Source organism: Chelon labrosus (assembly GCF_963514085.1).
Source record: "Chelon labrosus genome assembly, chromosome: 8".
Lineage (NCBI taxonomy): Eukaryota > Metazoa > Chordata > Actinopteri > Mugiliformes > Mugilidae > Chelon > Chelon labrosus.
Genome location: NC_140358.1, coordinates 11,404,723 through 11,429,963, shown reverse-complemented (window position 1 = coordinate 11,429,963; position 25,241 = coordinate 11,404,723). Strand labels below are relative to the sequence as shown.

The 25,241-nt window shown below is 43.5% G+C and overlaps 1 protein-coding gene across 1 annotated transcript in view; it reads right to left on the bottom strand.

Moving 5' to 3' along the window:
- pcdh11 (protocadherin 11) overlaps nucleotides 1-24,951 on the bottom strand; it is a gene marked incomplete at its 3' end in the record, with an annotated part of 117,445 nt that extends 92,494 nt beyond the window's left edge. The window contains exons 1-2 of the mRNA XM_084549983.1: nucleotides 24,200-24,951; nucleotides 15,688-18,195 (exon numbers count right to left, since the gene is read on the bottom strand). Coding sequence (XP_084406109.1) covers nucleotides 15,688-18,195; nucleotides 24,200-24,739 — 3,048 coding nt within the window. The 5' untranslated portion in view covers nucleotides 24,740-24,951. The remainder of the gene's footprint in view (nucleotides 1-15,687; nucleotides 18,196-24,199) is intronic.
- Nucleotides 24,952-25,241: the final 290 nt, after the last annotated feature.

Sequence of the window (25,241 nt, the reverse complement as noted above, 5' to 3'; positions counted from 1 at the left end):
GTGAGGTTTAGGCGGAGCATCGCAAAAACAAAAAGGATATGATTTTAAGCTACACTGAGCATAAGATTAACATTTACACTACAGGATATAGACGGGTGAGGGGTTAACGTCTCGTGATCCCTTTCGAGAAACCGTTCTTAACTTCTCGCGTGGAGCACTTTGTCCTTCTCTGACCTGGATCGTCAACAGTAAACCCATTAGAAAGAGAACACCAGATGACAAATACCCCAGGATCATGCTGAGCATTCATCTGCCACATTTGTCTGAGTGACAAAGCATTTCCTGCTGGCAGGAAGGGTCATCTTACAGGGTTACTATGCATGTAGCCAAGGGATACGCATTGCACATAATTCAAAGTCAACTCCCTTCTTCTTATTGATGGTGACCATCATCTATTAGTGTTGAAAAATGACGGACATATCCATCCACTGAATCCCACAGAGGCTTAATTGGCATTGTCTAGTGGGAGACACTGGCCTCCACTTCTTCCCAGCATGCGATTAAGCCCTGAGACAAGCAGTTGTACGTTGACAAGTGGATGAAACTCCATAACTTAACCAGAGAGACTGGACACCCCTGGCAATCTCTTTGTTGTGTCTAAAAATAGTGGGTCCCAACGGTCTCTGTTGGAGGGGGAAAAAAAAGGCAGAGGCACACTTCATTATTTCATTATGTTCCCTCACTCTGATTTACATACACACCAGAGGAAGGGTAGTTTTCATGTGAGCGTCATGGCTGCGGTGAGGAGCTGTGCACTGATCCCCAGCAGAATAGCAAGGAACAAAAACAGGCTAGAAACACACTCAGTGCATCCTACCCTCATGAGGTGGACATGATCTCATGTTATCCATGTTTCCCCCGAAGCATTAAGTCACGCATGCATCATTTCAGGCAACTTGGACTGGGAAACTCAGCCTTTTCAGTCACTGTGTTAAATAATGGATCAAGGAGCTGAATGGAGTTTAATTTGAATCCCAGATTCAGCGTTGCATCATCTTTTCTGGTGCACTCATCTTCATTCACTCGATGTTTTACTTCCCCCTATATGTGATGCATACTTAAGTACTTGGTTGTATTGTCATAGTCCCTAAGAAACTTTGTACGTTTCTGTCTTCTCCATGTTCCGTATTCTCCATGTCGACTCCCTGGCCGTGCACTGCATTACCGTGCACTTACACTGATAGTTACCTTTGAACTGTTTGTGACCTCAGTGACTCTAGTTTTGTGCAGTCAGCATCCAGGGAAAATACATGGCAAAACTGGCCACACGAGTAGCAGCATGCTGGGCTCCAGTCTTTGATTACGCTCTATATCATAGTCTTACACGACACAAAGCAATTGAAACCAGCGAAAGTGTAAAAAATAAATGCAAGAGCTGGTTTCATTCAGACAATGATTTGTGGGGGGAAAAAAATACACTTGGCTACTTACAGAGTTGAACTTTGATTGTTTACAAGAAATCTAAAGACCTTATGTCATGTAAGGAGGCAACCATGTTTTTTGTAGCCAAGGACAGCAAGGTAGTAAATCATTAGGGTTCAGTTTCATAGGTGTAAAGGTGTATTTAATCATCCTGACACGCTTCCTAAACATGTTATCAATGGTCAATGTTTGCATGGCCGAGGATTCCCACAAAAGACTCCCAGAGGATTTGCAGACATTGGCTGATGGGAGTCACCGGGGGGGCTGGGTCAAACAAATGTGGTGTGTCTGGGTGACCTTAATCACATCCAGGTTCATCCAGACTCGGATTTCACTTGTGTGCCTTATTTCAGGTCACTGCCTCAAAGTCAAAGTAGGGCACAGTCATTATCTGCGGGAGCATAACGCAATCATCCACACAATACAATAAGGTCGGCACAATTCGCTGAAGTCATTGAAGTCTTGTCCATTACCTCTGGGTTTGAACACGTGTGCCCCATCGCAAGCGGTCCTTGCCTATGTGCGGGAAAAAATGGACATTGCAAACTCCAATCCCGATAAAGCTGAGTGAGTGGACAGCATGGTGATTACAGGCACGTGGGAAAGAGGTGTTCTCATCTTTATTTTTGTTTTGTTGCATTGGCTACATATTAATTTAGTGGCTACAAAGTGAAGAAATGATTGAGGGGGAGGCCAAACGCTTGACTCATGATCAAGAGAAGAGAAGAAGTAAAGAAACTGCATTATCCTGTCAAGAAGAAATTGTAAATTGATTGAATTATTTATTCTTAAAGGGAAACTACTGTTTTTTACAACCGGGACCTTATTTCTGACATAAAATACAGTCGTTTACTCACCCATATAACTTTTGTGTAATTTGTATTCCTTTGGGAGATATTTAGATCTGCGTATATCCATGTAGTGGGAGTCACTGGGGCACCGAAATGCAGCCTCTAAATAACGCATTATTATGCCGCGAAACTCGTTTATTTCACCAATATTTTGTTATCGTACGCTAGTGCTATTCTCTGTTGAGCCCGGAGTTACCTGTTATCATCATCCGAGGTCTGTAAATTGACCTATAGACCCCGGATGATGTCTTCTGACCTAGATAATGTCGTCTCTGAGCGCCGCACTCACCAACGACGGTTGGCTTGTTTACCTGTAATTTGCTACTGCTAGTTTTTTTGCAACATGGCTGAATACTCTTCCGATTCTGAGGTTGTGGACGAACCATAGCAGTAGCAAATTACAGGTAAAGAAGCCGACTGTCGTGGGTGCGCGCGGCGCTCAGAGATGACATTATCCGAGGTCTGTAGGTCAATCTACAGATCCCGGTTGATGATAACAGGTAACTTCGGACTCAATGGGGAATAGCACTAGCGTACGATAACAAAATATTGGCTGATGATGCGTTATTTAGAGGCTGCGTTTCGGTGGCCCAGTCACTCCCACTACATGGATATACGCTGATCTAATTATCTCCCGAAGGAATACAAATTACACAAAAGTTATATGGGTGAGTAAATGACCGTATTTTATGCCAGAAATAAGGTCCAGGTTGTAAAAAACAGTAGTTCCCCTTTAAGTTACAATAAAAACGACAACCGCAAAGGGGTGTTAAAAACGTATCTCAGCGTGAGGTCTCGTCACTTCACGACAACTGTCCGACCATTCAAGCAACACAGACCTCTGCCATAAGGAAGGAGGCGTAACGGTTTACAGGACTGATCCTGAGAACGCCGCTCTTTTTGAAGACCGCGCGCCCATAAATTCTCCACGACCGTCGGCGAATATCGCAGACATTATTTAAGAAGCCTCAAAATATCCCTGATTCTATTATCCTCTCTTGTTTAAAGCTTTGGCTTTCTTTCTGATTTATTGTGGAATGTGTTCTTGGGCACTGTGGCTATTTTTTTTTTTTACCATCTACTGTATATTAAAAGAAACCCCATATTTGGGTGGTGGCATTAAAGAAAGTGGAGCTCTTTCTGATGGAGGAAAGCGATTAGGTCAAAACCCTGTTAGAGGCTTAGAGATGTTTGCCTCTGTTTGCTGTACAAGTTAATGCTGTGGTTTTGACTCAGAGTGTGCTCTAACGTTGGTGCAAGTAAAAGTTTCGAGCCGTCAGACAGGGGTCAAGTGATCCGCACAATTTATGTTACCGCAGACTGGCGTTCACCATCTAATATTGTCTGTTAATGGCCCCATGCATACCTCCTTGCTGACAGTTTTCAAGCAAATAACATGCAGTGCATTTTATTATGAGGGAGCACTGACACAGCACTGATGACGGGGAAAACTGCATTAATCACAGCTAGTGTGACACAAAGTCATCAAGCTGTGGAGCTAGTTGCAGATTCAACGTAGAGTGTCTCATGCAAACTGTTTTGAAAATAATCATTCCCTGCAAATGCTTGTTTCAGAGATTTTTGCTCGACCCTTTTTTTTTCTTTTTTCTTGCTACAGGATGAAGAGAGAGCAGACAAAGAAAATCAGCATGTCATTGTGTGTGTGTGTGTGTGTGTGTGCCTGTGTTTGTGGATTAACTTTGCACTGTGTACATGTTTGACTAGGGTGCATTTGGGTCCTCTGCTTGTCTTTTGTGGTTCCACCCCAGACAGAGCCTGACAGCTATGTGCAATATCCTGTTACAGAACACAACCGCACAGACAAAGGAAAGATGCATGCATCGAATGCTTTAGTTAAACAGTCCTTTCGCACACGCACAAACCTTTCCTGTCGGCCCACTTGTGCCGTGCGCAGCTCTAATTAGTCAATGGGCTGATCTCATTTGTTCAAATGCTTTTGTTGCAGGTGTCCACTCCAAGCTGAGAAGATTGCCAGAGGCATTAGGTTAGGGAGGTGGGCTTAGGGAACCAATATAAACGACTTAATGGCTTAAGTGCGGTCATGCTTACAGCTTACATGCATGTTATCAGAGGTATTGCATTGCAGACATCTCTAAAAAAAAAATCACTGTATTTTGTAGCTGTTACAGTGAAATGATGAGCACTGAATGTGAGAAGATCTCCATATGACATGGGATTCCCAATTTAGACAATACCACGTGCAGCTGAAACAAGAATAACTCTTTCTTTTTTCCCCTCTTTCCTTTTTTTTTTTTTGCTTTACAACATACTAGATAGGGGGCTTGTCTCTGCCTGTTGTCAGAAGAGGTCAGCACACCCCTTGTTCAGTCCTGAAGTGTTACAATTACCCTGGAGTAGATTTCCGGGTTCCAAGAGTGCATGTGTGTGTCATCAAACGAGCAGCTTCAAACGCATGTATTAATGGAGGTATCACTCACGGGACGTCTTCTCATGGCTTCATACGGTGCGCCCGTTGCACCGGAACGGCGGGCGCTTGAAACGCAGTGATTAGTGCAGTGTCCGGTTAATTTTAACAGGGTTTGCAATGGGAATAATCAGGAATTAAGAGTTGGCATCGACTTTAAATCGCCTTCTTTACGCGTTCGTGGGGGGATACTGTCAGGATGCAAAAAAAAAAAAAAAAAAAGGCAATTGTCTGCGGCCTCCCGATTATCCCCTGCAAAAGCCTATAATCTGTCTGAAAGTACTTAAAGAGTCAAGCAGCAAAATAAACAACATTGATTATCATCCCACTGTTCTTTTTTCTCCCCCCCAAAGAGGACCATGCAGCGAGGGAGGGGTTATGAGGCTAAGGTTTGCGCCTTCCCCCGTCAGCGCCATCTGCTTAGGCAAATGTTAAGGCAGGCTAAATACCCCCTGAGTCCTCTGTTCAAACCAGATTATCAGCTATTCTAAGGAGGCGGACGAGCATCTTATCATCTCCAAATCTCTTTTACAAAAGCAAATCAAGAATTCTGCACCAGGATTACCAGGATTAAGGAGGACACAGACATGGCCCTCCTTGGACAATGTCTTTTAAGTTGTTGCCTCTCTGTCTGGCCACCTCCAGCTCGCAAATACACAACTGCATCTTGCCGCGACATCGCTTTCGGATAATGGATTATTCTCGTGATCTTAAAATTTCCAGGAACTGCCGTTTTACCGCGTGTACTGCGCGTGGTGCGCGGTTAACATGTTGCCACACAATACACCGACCGCAGATCATGTGCGTTCAGCTGGGGCCGCTGGAAACCGATTTACACATTTATTCATACGGCTCACTTACACTTTAGAAAAGAGGGTCCGCTTTACAAAACTTTGACAGCATCACACGGTGTTGAACAATGACCCACAGTGGGACGCGGCTATGAAAAGCACATTTATTAGCTCCAACGGCATGATAGATTGCTGGACAGGGTTCCCACTGTAGGGTTGGAAGGCAAGGTAAAACGAGGGGAAGAATTTCAATGCAGACAATCTCTGTGCGAGTGCAGCTTCGTTGCAGAATTCATGTGCACCGCGAGTGACCCGGCAGCTGGAATAATGGATGAAAATATTGACAAACTAAGAGTATTAGTCTTTGCGTTCGAGGGAGATTAGAGTTAAAAGTACATGGGCGAAACTGAGGTTAAAGCCATGATTACCTCAAAGATGGGTCAGGTGAGGGAAATGGGGGACAGATTTCTCGAAATAGCGCTTGTAGAGCTCCGACTCTAACAACCGTAGTGACATACATTCGGCAGAACAATCAAGCACTGACAAAACCATGCAAACCCACCGGCAGCTATAGGAAACATCCAAACATTTTCCGTGCTTGTTAATCAAGAGGGCATCATTAATCCGAGGGATTTCTCTACCTGGGATGCTTTTAGGGAAGACGGAGGCTCACCAACTGTCTCGCAGGCACGCCACCCAACCATATGCTCCTTGCACACTATCAGCAACAACTGTTTTAGATCACACTTTTAACAAGGAACAAACAATTGTACAAGCAATCGATGTTCTTCAGATCCCCGCTCCACAGTCACACCTCGTTTAATCAACAGAATTGTTTTCAATGAAAACAATCTCCGGGCTGTAGAGCTACTCAGTGTCTCAGAAAGAACCACTCGGCGGGCTTCCACACTGATTTGATTGTTGCACACACAAAGGTAGATAGACCACTGCAGCTATGGGGGATGATTGAATTATTCAGTTTGGCAGAGATTTGGCAGCAATTGTGTGGAGTGTTGCCTTGAGTGGAGTGCAACAGAAAAACAGCATCTTCTTGTTTCCTGCACCACTGCACAGCACACGCATAAATAGCCTCTGCTTAGACAGTCAGTATTGCTTCAGGACAACTTCACATCATACCCTCAACATGCTCGCTGCTCGGTAAATTGACCTACACCTCCCCGCAGACACCCTTGACGTTAAACGCCTTCGATTTGAAGCGTTTAGAATATAAACGTTCATATATTTTAAACATTTAAAGGTGTATTGTTTTAATAAGCGGAGGTATACAACTAGAAAATACAAGTAGCACAGAGACGCATTACCACTGTATAAAGAGCTCTTTCATACAGGTTTAAAGACATCATATTCGTAGCGGTGCCCAGATTATCAAATGCTTTTCTTTAAAAAAATAAATAATAATAATGTGCTGAGACAGCCACTTCTTTGACCATTCAGCCCAAACAATCTGTAATCTCGAATTGTCATTCTATACCGTCTGCAGGAGATCACAGTGATCTCGGCGCAGGCCGTGAGTGACTTGTAAAATCAATGTTATGTGAAGGAAAAAAAAAAAAAAAAACATCTCAGCGGCTCCTCTGCAATGCTAGCCGCATAAATAACGGATACGTTCCAGTTTTATGTTACGTTTATTAGAGGCAAGGAACTGATAACAGGGGCGAGGTACTGATTGCACTGATTGCACTGACAAGGTTGAGCAAAGTCACCGGGAGAGTCATGTCGGCGCTTTGACTCAAATAACAAAGTTTGCACGTGCTTTCTGATCAGCCTTGTAGTTCGTTAATCTTAACTAATAGCAAGCGTGCGTGCGCGATTATTATTAGCAACACATTTTACGCGCACAGGAAACGGCGGCATGAAGAACGCTTCACCAAGTCGTAGTGTAAATGGAGAATAAAGAAAGAAAAATACAATTAATGGAGACCATATGGGCAGCCTCGCCACCACAACTCCACCTATGGAGCCATGTGTGTCTGCATGAGCTCCTGTGTGTGGGCCTGTAAGGTCTGTACGCGCTGCTCCATTCGCAGACATATCATTGCATTATATGTAATCAAACTTACAACATATAACTAGCTTCCTGGCCTGTTATATGAAATTGAATATGGCGTCCTCATAAATCATGAATCAATATGTCAACAAAGAAACTCTGGAAACATTTCCCAAGCATGCTGCAGTAAAGCCATGGGACAACCTTTAAAAGTAATTTAATAGACAATAAACATCCCTGGGAATGCACTTAATGTGAGCTTTCTAAAATCACAAACTATTGAGGCAACAACAATGAAACGGTCCAAAGACATACCAAAGACATTTTCTGTTATAAACCAGACCAGCTCCTTCTTTCCTTCTTCCTGCAAGGCTTTTTTTTTTTTTCTTCCCCCTTCCTTGCTTCTTTCTCATCTTTGACTTTGCACTCTGAAGCAGAAGAAAAAGAGATTATCGCCTACTCTATCTTCGCGAACGAATGTTAGGACTCATTAATGCCGCGGCTTTGTTGGACTCTTTTTTAATTTATTTATGGCTCATCTGAAAACATTTCATTACCTAATTATGCATAGCACAAAGAATCAAGCCATAATTTATGGAGCTCAAAGAGACAGCGCTACCTTATGATCTAGCCGGGGCTCTCCGCGTTTAAGTGAAGATGATGCATTTAGCAGGTTTACATTTATCTATTAATAGAAAGTTGACATTTATGCACTCTCTGTAACAGAACGCATCGTCTTGAGCGTGCACCATTTTCTCAAATCACCAAGGACAATTTCCCCGAGGGAACTGATTAGCTCAGTTTCGGAAATGTGAAACAACTTTGATAAGCAATTAAACATTTTCTGTTGTCTCCGCGCTGGCTTTGTTTTTGTGCCTTTCAAGTCTGTATTTTTGGATCAAATCCACATAAGCGCTGCACAACACCGTGTTTGAGGAAAGGTTACTGCACCTTCTGGCATCAATCTCGCCGAGATGTGTAAAGACCCCGGTGTTTGTGCGCCGCTGTACATCATAATTACAGACTTATCATTACCAAGTGATCATTATCAGCTCTCGTGGACGGAAACAGAAAACAACAGAGAAGGAAATGTCTTGGTCCAAAAAAAGCCTCTGTTTTCCTGTTTTCCATCTGTGCACTTCAAAGGATGTGCGCTCCCCATATTTCCATAACTTTTTCTTATCTGTAATCTGTTCCTAATTAGCCATGTATAGCTAAACCATTTCTTTCTCCCGTGTAAGTAAGTGCTATATTGCTGCAAAATGTGGATGTTTTTCTATGGCTGAAATGAGCCTATTAATGATGTCCAAACCAACGCAGCCACACATACTGCTCCAGTCTGTTGGGCCAGTGCTAAGTGCCGGCATACGAGGGAAAACAACCGGTTCGTCTGCGACGTGTGTGTGTGCCTCATTTCAGCCCTAACGGTTCCAAGCAGACAAAAGCATGGTGTGCAGAAACTAATCTGAGTGATTGCGAGCTTGACACTTGGGCGCTCAAAGCAATGAACAAGAAGAGTCATCAAAATATGCAATACAATGCAAAAGACTTTAATAAATTTCAGAAGCGCACACATACATAAACAAAACATTTACAGTTTTCTCCACACTGGCAAATCAATTACAAAGATCATGTAAGGTGCATATTGTACTTCACATTGAATAAAAGTGAGGTTCTCCGTCTCCTTTACAAGGACACAAGCTCTCCCCATGTATGTATTATTTTTTTTTTTTTTCTTTTCCCCAAAGATCAGGCAAATCTAATTATTACACAGTGCTAGGATGCTATGTATATTTCATACTGTGGCTCCTACGCAGTAGTGAATACATTTGATACCATAATTACATGAACAAACCTCCGTAAATAATAACAACTTGCCTCGCAGAGAGGTGACACACATAAAATTAAAAGCTTTAAAATAGACATAGTCTGTACAACCATGACATATTAAGGCTGGAATAAAATCAAAAAGGCTCCTGGTCCGTGAAGTGATTTCATTTAACTATATATAGTCTCTTCCAAGAGGGGGGGAAACAGCCTCTGGTCCAGTCCATCTGTACATTTCCGATTGACTACACAGGCTATGTCCATTTTAATGACTCTAATTCTATGGTTCTATGTACTGTATGTACTGAAGGTGCCTTTTAGGCCTTACCTATCTATCAAAGAAGTCTTTAGCTTACCAATTAACAGGACTATTGAACAACAATGCTGCTAACCCATCAAGCCAGTTACTGGTGTATACTGTAGAGATGATTCTAGTCAGGACATACGGTAGCACGATGGTTCTGTGGGTGAAGTAAAGGGAAGTGATGCTCTGAACAAAAGGCTCGAGGAGTATTAGTTGCACCGCGGTGGATTTTCTGTCAAATGCTAACTTATTGCTGTTTTTGTGAATTGAATCCTGGATTACCTTTTCATTTTGGTGTCATCAGAAAAAAAAAAAATAAATAAAAAATCTTTTGTCAGTGTAAGTGCACAAGTCCTTTAGTGCTTAAACCCACCAAGTCATATTAACGACTGCCTGAGGATTATTAATATTTCTATTTTTTCCTCTTTTTTTTTTTCATCTGGAGTCGTTTTAATATGGATCTCCCAGGTTAAATCACTTCTGACGTAGGAATCGAAAGCGACACACAAAAGGTTAGGCTTAGTACTCTTCGAATCTGCCCTACATAAACAGCTTTTGATTATAACCCCAGCAGTTAGTCCCTTGTGATTGTGGCTTAGCTCAAAGTATTAAACTTGTCCTACGATTCCTCCCGGCGTAATAACATCACGGTGATCCTTAGCACAGTTGTAAAGCACTACGAACGTGGCTGCACTGTGGGGCCATGCGTGTTTCTGCAACATTAGCCACGCTGGTCGCAAGCAACGCTATCTGTGGCATCAGAAGTGGGACAGAAAGAGGCGAGGGGTGACGGACATGAGTACACTGTGAGTGGGCTCAGTACTAATGTAAGCCTAAGGGCCGTAGGCCTTGCAGCATAAATACATTGTAAGTCATCAGTTCCATGACCGAGCCCGGATAGAGCCACGTCAAACCATACAAAAAATAGAAAATAAGAAAATAAAATGGCCACCAGGCAGTTTTGAAAACAAGGCAAAGAAATGCAATCAATAAATATAAACACCATCAACTCTGTGATATACATACATACATATAAACATACTTTACAGATCTACTGACTGTATTTGACACCTATTTTACAGAGTGGGTGCTCAGATGGGACATTTTTGAGGAGGGTTCAGGGCATACAATATCATCCTCACTGACACAGGTAAATAAAAGCATAATACCCAATAAAGCATTTCAAACTTCCAACAGATTCACAGGAGGAGCTTTGTCAAGTTTCAGGCAGCGACACGAAGCGTGTCCCTCTTTTCCAAGACACCGCCCTCCCCTCCCCCTCCCCCTCCCTCCAAACTCATCGTTTTGCTCGATTGTATGAAGAGGTGGAGTTTGAGGCTGTAGAGACAGTAAAGTACTTGTTTCACCTCTTCAGTTCTCGCCTTCCTTCCTTCCTTCCTTCCTTCCTCCCTCAGCCCTCTCTCTCTCTCTTTTCTCTCTTTTTCTCTCTCTCTTAGGTAGTGGGAGCTAGAGATTGATTTTAATCCTGTGGGAGCGAGCTGTACCTGTGCCACAGAGTGTGCCATAGTGTGGTGGTTTCAGTGCCATCTCCTGAAATATAGAGAGACAGACAGATATAGGGAGATTGTAGTTACAATGTCATTGAGCTCTGAGCAGCCTAAGCTGTAGCCTTATCAGTGCGAGGCCACATTGAACACTGAATAGAAAAATCTCTGAAAAAGGTGTGTAGAAGATTAAAAAAAAAAGCATTCTTCAAGGCACGGCTGGCAATCAAGTCATTATCTTGTCAGGTTTCCTTGAAGAATACTACAGGTGTCACAAGTTTGTGCATTTTCCTGTACTTATCAGAGCATGCAATCTTATCCAATTATCACTCCCAATTTGTCCTTTTTCTCTCCCACCACACTAGTGCAGCACTCTTCAATCCCCCTCAAAAAAAGCATTTGGATCAATTTAGGCCCACTCTTTCTTTTGGACCCTTGCCAGTGGGTCCTCTGATATGTACAGAATTGTGAAATGACATTTTGCTGTTCCTCGAGAAGTCAGCAACACATCTGGGAATGTCTCAATCAGGAATCATCTGACTTGATGGTGTTCACATTTGAAAGGCACGGTGATTATAGATGCAATGACTCAACAGAAGAAAAAAAAAAAAAACAAGATAGGAGGATGCGAACAAAACCACAGTCGGCTGCTAGGATTTAATACTGCCATCAGATTTGATTAATAAGCCTAGTAAGCCTTTTTAAAACCCTGGCTTCTACCCCTGGCTATACACCCACCACCAGTAAGCGCAAACCCTTTGTCATGAGGCCGTACTGTAGGTGGCTTGTGAGAAAGGTCCATATCTTCCCTCACAGAAATAAACGACTTTGTGCAAAAATCTAGTTTGCTGCTACCCCCTTATCTGATGCATTATACTTATTTTGTTACAAGTTTATGAAAATAAATGTCCAAATAAGGATGGAAACAACACCTGTGGTCTAAGGGGTATTAAATCAAATTGTAATATATGCATATGTGATGCTACAAAACGCTAAGGAAACAATAACACGGGCTATGTTGTGCTGGGTTAGATTCATTAGACAGCGACCCCTTCCTGCTCCGTGGCCCCAGAATTATGGGCCAAACAAAATAATGGATTAGCCATTTTCATCATATTCGCGGCGATGTCTGAGATCACTCGAGAAGCGTAGCAGTCATTTGATCTCGACAGCGCATTCTCTCACAAGAGCGCCTCATCACTGGAGGCAGATTGACCTCTAATATCAAGGGGGTAGGGGTTAAAAGAAAATGATGAGATGCATAAAAACTGGGAAGAGGAGGGGAGGGGAATGAGGAGAGTTGCAAAAACAGCCCTCGCTGTATAATGAAGCCATATGGTGGCACAAATCTGTAGTCTCTAAAGTATTTTTACAAGCTTTACTCTTTACGGGCTACATCTGTAAAGTCCCTGAAAACATTTTGGTGACCTTCAACGGCAATTATCTCCTCCTGTGTTCCCTCCCTATTGTAATTCCATGGGTGGGCTTTTTGTCTTGGCTTCATTTTTACCTGCTGTAGGTGCGTGCCAATGAGAGATCGCTGGAAACTAAAGCACGGTGTGTACCTTTGATGGAGAAAAAAGAAAGCTCAGCATCTTGGCTATGATCTTTGCTTTTAGAGCTCTGGTATTAGGTTACACTGAAGAGAGGCCACATAGCTGGCACTTACGGACCGAATGCAGCTTTTGTTTTAAGAACCACATCTGAAATAGACTCCACAATCTCTAGAGTGCTCGAATATCCTTTTTAAGATAAAAGCGAAAAACCACACCTTTTGAAGGGGCGTCGTTTCTAAGAGTTCATCTTTAGAAAGCGGCGTTTCTCTAAAGATGCGCGGCGATCGAAATCAAACGGAGATTAATCACGATTGGGCCTCAACAAACAGGGGCAGCTGGTCGCCCTATTGTCACATCACTTAGGATCCCGAGAACGCGACTCACCCAGGGATAGTTAGTGGCATCTCGGATAATCTTAAAGGAAGGGCTGCCTCTTTTTCCTCTTTCTTATCAGCCTCTTTCGCAAACCAATTACAGTGATTTTAATCATACGGTATTACGAGTGATTAACCCTTTAGTGCATTTAATTAACCTTTGCAGCCACCGATTCTCATCAGGCAAAGCTCTATGCTATTTTTTTTTTCATGACACAGGCTTTAAATAAGCACACTTTAAACTGGTGGGAAATCTAATGTCTAAAGTGGGAGGAATCACTTGTCAATTGCTCAAGGGGACAGGAAAAAAAATTGAATATATAGTCAGCTCAACATTAGTGAAGACGCTGGTTTGTGAATAGAACCAGTGAGAACAGATTTCTTGATCAAATTCTTGGAGCCTAAATATTAGAATATTATACACGTTAAAACTGTTCTCTATTAGAGGAGTGAACAAATATACATTAGAAAATAAGTGATATAAACACAGCTCCAAGATTTGGAAGAATGTTTGCTAATCATATATTCATTGATTTTAAATTATTCACACAAAAATACTCCACTCTGATCGGCAACATAACCGGAAATCAATTTAAACCCTCGGCGCGTGAAATTCCTAACGGATGATAATTCCGAATTGTTGAACACAGGCTGAATATTTCTGCATATTTTGGGAGCAGCCACTACTTTTAAGAGTAGAAAATCTTCCTGACACGTCGTCAGTGCGTCGCGTAAACACATTATGGATTAAATCTTCGGTACCAGGGGCGTGTGGTAGGCTTACATGTAATGCAGCATGGCAGAGCATATCTTTTAACTAGGGTTTCAAATAAAAGGTGGATGAAGGGAATGACTATCACCTCTGTGTGGGTGTCTTCATAAATTAGCCTAAGCACAATACCTCACAGGATCAACAGTCATTTACCACAACGACACTATGAGGGGTTTTAAAGCTCGCTAAATGTCACATCGAGGCACGCTGGCAGCAAAGCGGCAGAACTGAACCGAAGATCTAGAAATTGTATGCAACATGAGGCTAGACACAAACAAAATCAATTATTGACGCAATATCATGAAACTGACCCAGAATTGGATGAATGGCAGGTGGGATAATCATGATCAAAACAGTAATGAAAATGAAAGCCGGTGCAACCGAGCAACAACCAAAATCTTCAAAAGTCTAAAATAAAAGAACATAAAATGAGACACAAGAAAATGGTTGGAGAAGGCCAACAACATCCAGTGGATGTTTGACACTGAGGGGGGAACTAAGACAACGCGCGCGTCAGTATGGATAAACCGCTAGCCCGTGCATAGACTGTTAAGCGCTGATCAATTCCATTGTGCTGTTCATAGCAGGTCAAATATGAACATCTACATACTTTGTCACGTATTAGGGATGCGATGATAGCATTCTTCAATGTCCTGTTAACCGCCGACGCGTCAAAGGGGCAAACCTTTGTTGTTTTATCATTATGGCACATCTTCTCCAATGTGCGCTATTTAATAATGAAAAGAATGTGGATCAACATATGCCATTTATAACAATAATTGGGGTCATTAAAGTAGAGCATTTATGGGCTAAATGCAATGTCGGCCTGGCAGGCTTTTTTATGGACTACTGCTCCCTTGGTGTTTAAGTATATTGGTCTCAAGGCTCTGCGTCACCTTGATCCTTGTGACCCCCCCCCCCCCCCCCCCCCCCCAAGCAGTACTCAGTCTTCCCCACAGCGTTCTGCTCTGGCTGTCAGCGCTGAGCAAGGCCACCTCTCCTTACCTCTGATTTACATTTATTTCCCTTGCCAGATTTTATTTATTGGGGCACTTCGCATTTGGCACATATCTCTTAGGGAATCATAAGCCCTTTGCTGTACCTTGGCATTCAAATGAGTTTTACGCCTACAAAGCCTCGGTAGCACAGTTAAGACAGCACTTAATATTTTGAGGAAATAAAAAAAAAGTTAGGTTATTTATCAAGATGTTTTAGCAGGGCAAGAGCATTTCATCTAGTTTTGTGCTATTACCTTCACAGTTTTAGCCTGCAATAACACCTGATGCAATGAGTGGCCTTTGACACTTTTTGCATGCCTTGTTTAAACCGGTCAGTCAGATATTCACGGCTCCGTTTGCCCTTGACCTCAAACGCATCAGTGGAGAGTTCAGTCATTGCTGCCTATCTCGGGCCCTTCTAAATTGGGCTACATCGCCAACAACTAATCACCGTCAAGTTTAAAATAGCTGGTCACCATAATGCACGGCTGCCATTACTCAAGCTTTTGAATAAGAAATTAATCTACACATGCATTTTGCTAAATGATTATGCAATTATCATTGCTTATAAAGGAGGACTTAATACTGTTACAGTGAAGGATTTGCTGTGTTAATGGAGACAAATTGTGTTTTATTCTTTAGTTTTCCTTCTCGATTATTCCCATTTTTTAGGTGCAAATGACATTCATGTACACATGGTCACGGTCTGTGTGAGAAAATCCCCTGGCTTCATGCCCCCACCCTCCCTCTTTTACATCACCTACCAGGGGACAGCAAGGGGAGTGTGAGTGGGGACTAGTGTGGGTGGGTTTAAAAAGGAAGTCATGAATTACCTGTCGAGTGGTGATTTGCCCCGTGGTCTTGAATCCCCCCTGACAGCTGCACTCTGAGACACTGTACGGGTCGGAGCTAGTCGACGAGCACTTGGAGAGTGAGTCGCAGCCCACCACGAACGTGTTGTCCAAGGGGAGCTCCTGGATCACATGGTGTTTCTTTGGGGCCACTGGAGTTTCCGGCTTGATTTGAAATGTAGGCTGAGGGGACGCGGACTTGTAATGCTTGGCTAAGTCTGGGCTGTCGGGTTTGAAGGTGGTGGGCGTGGTTGCCCAATTGTACTTCCCCATGGTTTGCTCCTCTAGCTCCACGGGGAGATCCAGCGTACCATTAACATGCTCATGGGTGGGGTCGTCAGGCTTGGATTCGTCTATGGTCACAAAGTTCAGGAGGAGGCTCTTGGGGGATCGCTTCTTTCTCTTCTTCTTTTTCTTGATCTGACGGTTCTCTTGGTTGGGTGACACCCACTCTCCGCTCTGCTTGCCCTTCTGCACTACTTTGTGTCTGGGAGTCTGCCGGCAGCGCACCAAGGCAGTCACAAATATCACTAAGATGACAGTCATGGTCCCCGCTATGATAGCTATGACAACAATCACATATCCATTAGCTTGAGGTGTTACCTCACTGTCCCCTATGTTACGGTCCAACGGTGTCTCCATACTTTTTCGCAGCTGTTCTTGGATAAAGGTAGAATTTGACACAGTGTCATTGACAAACAAGTGAATGAGTGCGATAGCATGTAATGACTCGGGCTGGCCTAAATCTCTGACCTTCACCACCAGCCTATGCAGCCCTTGATCAGCTGCTACTATTTTCTCCTGCAGTGTTATGTTACCCGTCGTTTTGTCGATGGCAAAGAGACCTCGCGGGGAGACCCTAGATGTGATGATGATGCTGCTGATAATGCTGTACTGCAGCTCAGCGTTCATACCTGTGTCATTGTCAATGGCAAACACTCTGGTGACCACAGCACCTGGGGTGGTGGTGGTTCGCACTAGGTCATATGAGTAATTGGAGGAGGGGATGACGAACACGGGCCGATTGTCATTCACATCGACTACATTGATAGTGACCTTGGCGTAGGAGGAGCTTGGAGGTTGCCCTCCATCAACTGCCTTGACCATAAATGTGTAGGAGCTCTGCTGCTCCCTGTCAAAGGTGATATTGGGTTTGATCACGCCAGTTTGCGGGTCAATGATGAAATTGTCTTTCCCATTCAAAATGGACAGGGTTATAACGGCATTATCTCCCGCGTCTGCGTCTGTCACTGTGATTAAGCCCACGGTTCCATAGAGAGGCAGGTTCTCAGGCACATAGAAGTTATACTCAGGGTGTGTGAAAGCTGGGCTGTTGTCATTAAGGTCCTGGACAATTAGCCTGACAGTGACATTGCTCTGCAGGGACGTAGAGCCATTGTCCCTCGCTATGACAGTGAATGAGTACCTCTCCTGCTTCTCTCTGTCCAGTCGCTTGCCAACGGAGAGGATTCCTGACCGTCTGTCTATGTTAAACCCGTCAGGTGCGTCAGGGCCGAGAGTATAAATAATCTCAGCATTATGTCCGCTGTCTGCATCGGTGGCGCTGATTTTTATTAACTGTGTAGAGGGGTCATTGTTCTCCGGTATGGAAAGTTGGATTTCCGGCTGGGGAAAGATGGGCGCGTTGTCGTTCTCATCCTTGATTTTAATTAACACCATAGCTGAAGTGTTCAAAGGAGGCGTTCCCCTATCCGAGGCCACTATCTTAATTGCATATTCTCGAGTCATCTCATAATCTAGAGGGGCAGCTGTCTCTAGTAAGAACTGATCATTAAAGACAGGCTTCAACCGGAAAGGAACGTCATGGTCAGTGTAGCAAGCTACTTTGCCATAAAGATCTGCATCCTTGTCAGTAACAGTAATTAGGGCTATTTTGGTGTTAAGGGGTGCATTTTCGGAAAGTAGAACAGTCCCATTAACCAGGTTGATAATGTAGCGTGTGTCTATGGAGGGAACATTGTCATTAACGTCCGTTACATTAACAATTACTGTGGCTCTGGACGGGGTGGAGCTGCCATCGCTTGCCAGGACGATGAGTTTATGAACAGGAGTCACCTCCCTGTCCAGCGGCTGCTTCACAGTGATCAGTCCAGTAGAGCTGTTTATGGCAAAGTGGCGTTTGGTCGAGGAAGAGATTTGGTTGCTGAAGGCGAAGTGGATCTGTGCGTTGGAGCCCAAGTCGGCGTCCGTGGCGTGCAGCTGAACAACCGACGTCCCCATGGGAGCGTTCTCCGGCACCGTGACCTCCAGCTCGCTGTCCTTGAAGATGGGGCGATTGTCATTGACGTCAGAAATGGTGACCTGGAGAATGGCAGTGCTGGATTTGGGGGGGCTGCCGCCGTCCTCCACCTTTATCTTCATGACAAAGGTGTCCTTCTGCTCGCGATCCAGATTCTGCTGAACGATGAGCTGCGGCCACTTGTCGCCTTCGGGAGTCTCAATGATGTCTAAGCCGAACTCATTGACACTCTGCAAAGACAAGACCGTAATTTTTAGTTAGTTTTGTTGCATTTGGAAATATCTATGGAAATAACACAAACAGCATACTTTATAGAGCTTGCCATATGAATCACTCTCCATAAACAAAAACACTTATATATTATTTATATATATATTAATGCAGCCTAAGAATATCATATTTCTGTACCCTCAGCACTCTCAATATAGTATACTGTATACTGCATTGAGGGTGCTGAAGCATTCTTGGGCATGGCTTAGAGTATGCTTTAGATTTTCCAGCTTTCTTAGAACACCAAATAGCCAATTGCTGTGGTATTTTCTTAGGTTATTCAGGTTCATTATGCATTCTGATGAGAGTCAAGAACAAGTTAAACAGCACAAGATATCTTTAAATAAGACATCTGATCCTTGGCTCTGCTCTGCTCATCTCCCTGCAAAAGTGGGTCCCTGCAAATGTGCAAACATGCTAATCACCTAACTTGTTTCAAAGTTTTATTTATACCTGACAAAACCCATGCCAGAGGAAAAAAATAAAAATAATGCAAATGCCAGTCAATTAATCCCTCTAAAATCTGACCGATCATTTTTATTAAATCAAGTCCCTCCATCGCTCAAAGAAACCACCACTTGAAGGGATTCATTTACCTTTTTAGCCTCCTCATCAGATTTCCGCTCTCACTAAAATGAGATTTCACTCCACCTTCCTATCTCGTGTCAAGTCAGAATACAGCGGGCAACCTTGCAACATTTCAGCTTCATAATGGAAGGGAGAGAGGCAGCTGGAAATGGAGCCACACCAATAAGCTCCCATTTGAATACACTGCAAGACGAGATCGCCATAGATTAAGAGAAGGGGAGTGAAGAATCCTGCGTATTAGAAAGGCTTTTTGCTCGAGAAGAGCCAAATCTGGGCAAAAGCAAAGCCGGGGGAAAATGAAAACAAATGCATGAGTAATCCACATGAGAAGCCCGAGGAACTGGCACTGCCTGTTAAGAGTAATTGCCTTACATCCAAAAAACTAGCACTAATGTACACAGTTTCAAATGGAGTATGGTATGGATTCATACACTTCTTCTGATCAGAAGAGAGAGAGAGAGAAAGAGGGAGAGAGAGAAGTGTCGGAAAAGGGGAGAAAAAGAGAGTAGGGGGAGGAAATAAGAAGAAGATCAAGCCCATGAATGAGCTGCATGCACATTATGAAACAAAGAAGCCCTTTGAAGCTCTTTCAGTCAGAAGCAGTTTCATGGTAAAACAAGAAAAAGCATCCTCTTTAAAGAGATAAGCTTCATGCTGCACATAATGTTGGAAGAGATTACTCTGTCTAGGCACAGCTATCAAATGAGATTAAGATATATACATTCTCCTTATTCAGGGGAGGAACATTTAAACCAAATTGTGAGCGCGAGAGTCCTCGGTAGGTTTCAAAATCGAAAAACTGTCCCCGCGCCAGCATAGCGTTGTAGCCGTCACACGGAAACGTGCAGCTGCAGCATGTAAATTATTGTGTACTCTGAAAAATTGCTTGCAGAGGGAATGTTGTCAACATGTCTGTGATTGACAGAACTACTTAAAACAGCCAACGCTGCAGCAATGATCTTTCAGACCTTATTTTGTGATCCTTCTGGCAAGCAGAAGTCATATAGGGATAAGCAGACACGGCATATAAAACTCTGCATGGAAGTGTGGAGAAAGTACCCTATGGATAAACTCTGCTGAATCTTTATGCACACTGCAGAACTATTTCTGCCGTAACTGAAAGGTCCAAGACAACATTCTGCGGGCTGTATTGTTAAGCGCTACTCCATCCGCACAGAGCCCCTCAATCCCCAGTTGTTTGAATACTTCACAGATTCGGCACAGAAGCTCAGTGTCTGCGCACTGATATTTGGCAAAGCCCGATGTTAATAGTAGGATGTTGAGTTAGCATGTGTCAAAGGGAATGCCGCACAATGATTTATGAGCCAGCATTTTCTCTGTGCTTTTGTCTTGGTTTCACACAATTTTACAACTGACAAGACAGCACTCACCGCATTTCAATAAGTTGAAGAGAGCTATCTCTCGGGCTGCGCATCCTCCTGAATGCAGAATTAGTCTGGTGGATTGTGATAAGATCTGGGGCGGGCTAAGAAAAGGCCAAATGCTCGCGTGAATCGCTCACTGGAAACCTTAAGGCTGAGCGAAAAGGACAAAGCTCTTTAAACGGCTAAGTGTAGCACCTTTTACCACACCTCACTCTCTCCCTCACGCATGCACTGTACGGGCACATGTATCCTTAAACTCCGGCGAGTTGCCTTTCACTCCACATTACTTCCACAGGCGCCCGCGAGCAAACGGGGATCGGGACGCTGTGCACGTGGAGGTTGTGCAGCGCACAAACAAATCAGAGTTGGGCAATTTACCAGAGGATGATTGAGGGACACTGATAAAAGCAGAGGTGGCAAACGGTGAAGGGAGGATGACTGTGAACTCCCTTCTACAGACAGTGCCTCAGATTATCAGTGGATGCATCTTTCAGTCAAGTTGATGACCTTATTAAAACTCAGAGGAGACTCGGATTGGGCCGTGAATATATCAGAAGGACTCCAGTCACGGTGATGCCCATGGATGGGGCTAAATAGGGAGAGGCATTCATCACAAGCAATAGCACCTCTTTATAATGCTGATAGAAACCCACTTTTTCCTCCCTCTGCCATTCTTCTCTCAGTCTCTCTCTCTCTCTTTGTCCCTCATCCACTTTTGCCCCTGGCCATGATCTCATGCATATAATTAAGGCAACAGAACCTGGAAATTGTTTTTCTCTTTTTGAAGAGAAGAGAAGAAGATAATGTGTCAAAATAGGATGCTAATGAAAAGGGGAAATGCTTGACAGTGAGCTCTCTGCCACCCCCCCACCTCAAAAAAGTGCAACACCTATAGGCAGCATGCAATGAATTAATCAAAAATGTCTTGCAGGGAATGGAGCTTGAATAAAATTAGCATCTTCAAATCATTTCGGGTATAAAATTGGTCAGGCTCAGACTCGCGGGTATCATCCACTCAAAAAAATCTTAGGTATATTTCAGATAGACATGCAACAACCAAGTGGGCCGCTCATGGAAATTACCTCCGAAAAAATCTAGTCAGGTGGCAGAAGGTTAAGGTTGAGAGCCCTCCAGATTGCCCAGCCAAAATACAGACATACACTTAATCATCCTGTTCATCAGTGAGGCATAGGCAAGCCAGTAACAGAATGTTGATTTAAACAAAACGATGGGAGCGAGATGTCCACTTTAAATCAGCTGGAAGATGCTGACACGAACGCAAGTTGAATTAATGTAGCGTGCGACTCTTCAAGTGACATATCACCGAAATAAACAATGCGACTGGTGTTTGTGAAAAGCCAAAGCCACGGGCGAAGCCACCGGTGGGATCTTTTAGTCGGAGCCTGTTTCTGCGTTGACCCGAGTTTTATCCTGTGAATATGTAAAGTGATCGAATCTCCTTTCGCGGAGGATCCTCCTCCGCCAGCCATGCATGTGATTACTTCCTCTGACCTTGACCGTTTCTTAGGACAAACTTCTCTGCAATTTGGGGTGACGCAAGACGCCGCGGCATGATTACCAGCCATTATGTGCGGTGCCGGAGCGGCGTGCGGGATAAAATTACCCATTGTCCATCTTAGCTTTGGAAAATGACAGAGTTGCACAAAAAAAGGCTGGCATGTTTCTTTCATTTGTTCTGTATGTTGACAACTCGGGCAAATTACACGCGGAGTAACGGACCACTGAGTGTGGCTCACTGTGCCTCACAATGGTAGCAATTTTAGCACCGTGTCCTGCACAACACTAGAAAGCTGGGCAAACTATCATTGAGGGAGCTTCTGAGACAAATCTCACAGGACCATACAAAGATAGTCCAAGGGTGGCTTAGCGGCCAAGAGCTATTCTAGGAAATGCTTGCACATTCCTTACCCACTAAACCCTTGGCTTTTCGCAGCACTTCAGAAATAAAATATACCAAAGGCTGAAAATGTCTCAGGCTCCTTTAATGCTTCCTGCCTGTGTTTTACTCACATTGAACCTGGGACACAAGGAAATTAATCTCAAGTACAATGAGAATATAATGAGAAGAAGTGAATCAAGGACGCAGTGCCAAGCACGCTGTAAGACGAATTTCCTGCAAAAGATAATACAACCTCGGTCTAGGCACAGGTTTTTAGAAAGCTATAGTGAAAAGGGCAAAGAAAATGATTGCAGATGATCATCATAATGAGCAGAACATTTGGTTGGTGATTTTCCAGGCATGAACAATTCAGGACATTGCGCTGGAGAGGTCTTGGCAGGAGGGAGACTCTTTAAAAATGCAAATTGGTATTCAAGGCAGACAGGGACAGCCACGAATTTGTTCATTCCAGCACAGTGTTAACTTCATCCGAGACGCCAAGATGGACTTGTCATTTCTGTCTCACACCATGCTCTCAAGTACAGCAACCTTTCTGTATTTATTATGTTTAGGGTTTCCTCCGGGGTGCTTCCATCTCCCTCTTTAATTACACTTCATTTGTATGATCTCACGTCATCTCCAATATTCATCTATCCACGAAGCATCAAGTGCTGTCTAGACTCTAAATGAAGAATGCATGATATTATCTTTCGTTTCCGAATTTAGGCCCCGACTCCATTAGGTGACAGAGCATACTGCACCGCAGGTTTAATAGAGCATCAATTAGAGGAGGGGGAAAAGCTTTTTCCTAGTTCTGCACGAGCCGCCGATTAGCATAATACAGTTCATTCTTCCTCTTTTGTTTTAATCTACTGTGTTCAGCACATGTAACCTGTTGCTGGAAATTGGACACGCGGTATATGCCGCGTCTGCACTTTCTACCGCATGTTCCCTTTACATGGTGAAAACCTGCCGCTTTTCACAGCCTTGTCTCGTAATGAAACACGGCGTATGGAAATATTAATGGCTGATACTGTACTGCAACATATTTCCCCTTTATGAAAAAGTGGGTCATATTTCCGAAGTAGAGTTTAAATGAATTTCCTATATGGGTATACACTACAGCACGACCACAGCCACAGCACCATAGCAGGTTTGAATACATTCAGCTAATGCGTTATTTGAGCCGTATTGCATAAAAAACCCCTCCCCCCAAAAAATGGTAATAAATAATAATGGAGAAACTCGCTCATTAAAAAAAGTCACCTAGTCAGACCTGATGCAAGCAGGTGGCATGCTGCAGGCACAGCAGTGTGTCAATAATGCTGAGCATTCTGTCTGCACTGAAGACATCCATAGGGTTATTTGAAAAACAAAATTAGCTACATAGGCTCTATAGTTTTTTCTTTTACTTGTCTCACAAAACAAATTACTGCTGCAGTTTCTATTCTATTAATTGTAAGGCTGCACCTATATGTTCCAAAAACTCAATTAAAAGTTTACACTGTTAAATCCTTTAAGTGAAGCTGTAACTCTCGCTGACTATTCAAATGAATTCATTTGTGGAAGATTGCTTTAAGTTTACAGACTGCACACACGCGGTAATAGCTCATGTCAGCTTCCATTATAGTGGGATAGATATTTAAGGATTTTTCCTCAGAAATCCATCTCCCGATATTCAGATGTTATTATTTAGGCAGCTGGCATTTTGAATAAAGCAGGGACAAACATGAGTCGTGACTGGCATGTGCTCAGAGACGAGTAACGGTCCAGGTGTTAGACAAACCAAATTACAATTTATAGATGAATCACGCTGACTTTCAGCTGTAGTTTTCAATGACAATGAATGGTGTTGTCGCCTTTGGTTGCCTGTGTCTTTATAGATGCACTCAGACAAGCCTCATTTTGAAAGTTGACTTGAACTATTTTGTAAGATTGATTCTAACCACAGACAATGGTGAGTTTTATGTCTTTCAAACGGAAACTACTGGTTTAGGAAATGTTCCCGATGCTTCAATGAATCACAACAAATACCAATTGATTTTGATTCTTTTTTTTACACGTGAGACATGAAATCGTTTCAGTCCTCACCTTGACTAGTTCATAATGTTGAATCCCATTGATCCCTACATCAGGGTCAAATGCTGAGGGCACCGGGTATCGAGTGTTGATGGCCGTGTTCTCCGGGATGGAGATGTTTATCACGGTTGACTGGAAAAGCGGCGCGTTGTCGTTCACATCCTCAATCAGGAAGCGGATCTTGACCAATCTGAAGATCTCATCGGGAAGCACCGCCACCTCAATCTCGTAATAGCAGCGTTTCTCAGTGAAGACCCCCGAGCACAGCTTCTCCCGGTCGATCCTGTGGTTGGTGGTAAAGATCTCCCCGGTGTTGGCCTCCACCCTCACCAAAGGCACGTCGCCTGTCTTATACACAGGCTTGAACTGCAGCGGTGACGAGAGCCTGATGCTGGGGTCCAGGTTGAGGTCCAGGTCCTTGCGCAGATTCCCGATGCGGACGTTCTCCGGCTGCTCCTCCTTCACCGTGTAGTCCCTCTCCTGGGCCTGGCATAGTAAGACCACGCAGGTGAGCAAGACCACCAGCACATGAGGCTGACTTGCTAAGTCCATACTCAAGAGTAGATGGGAGCTTCACTTCTACTGCAGCAATGCTGTCACGACAGAGAGACGAGACAGGGGGCAAAAAAAGAAGAGGGGAAGAAAGAACACAGTGTAAATGCAGAAAATGACATGGCATTCAAGTTCAGCTGTAATTAGTACTATTTCCCTCATGGAGAGTTTTCAACTTGACCTCTTCATCCTAACTAGTTATGAGCCAACATCCTTCCCATGTGTTTGAGAGCACATTATTGGCGGTTTTACGCAATTAACCTTTAATGACATCCAATGAGCAAGTAGGCACGGGAAGCTTAGTAGTTCATGCATTCCATGAATTCATTTCCCCCTGCAATAAACTATTTCATGTTTTTACTGAGAAGTATGAAAGCAGTTGAGTTCACCGTTGGGGTAAAATAGTTGGTTCACAAAACAGCTATTTAAAAAACAAGAAAAAATTAAAAAAAACTTAATCCATTGTGCAGTAGTAGCTTAATAAAGCGCATGGCACATTCAG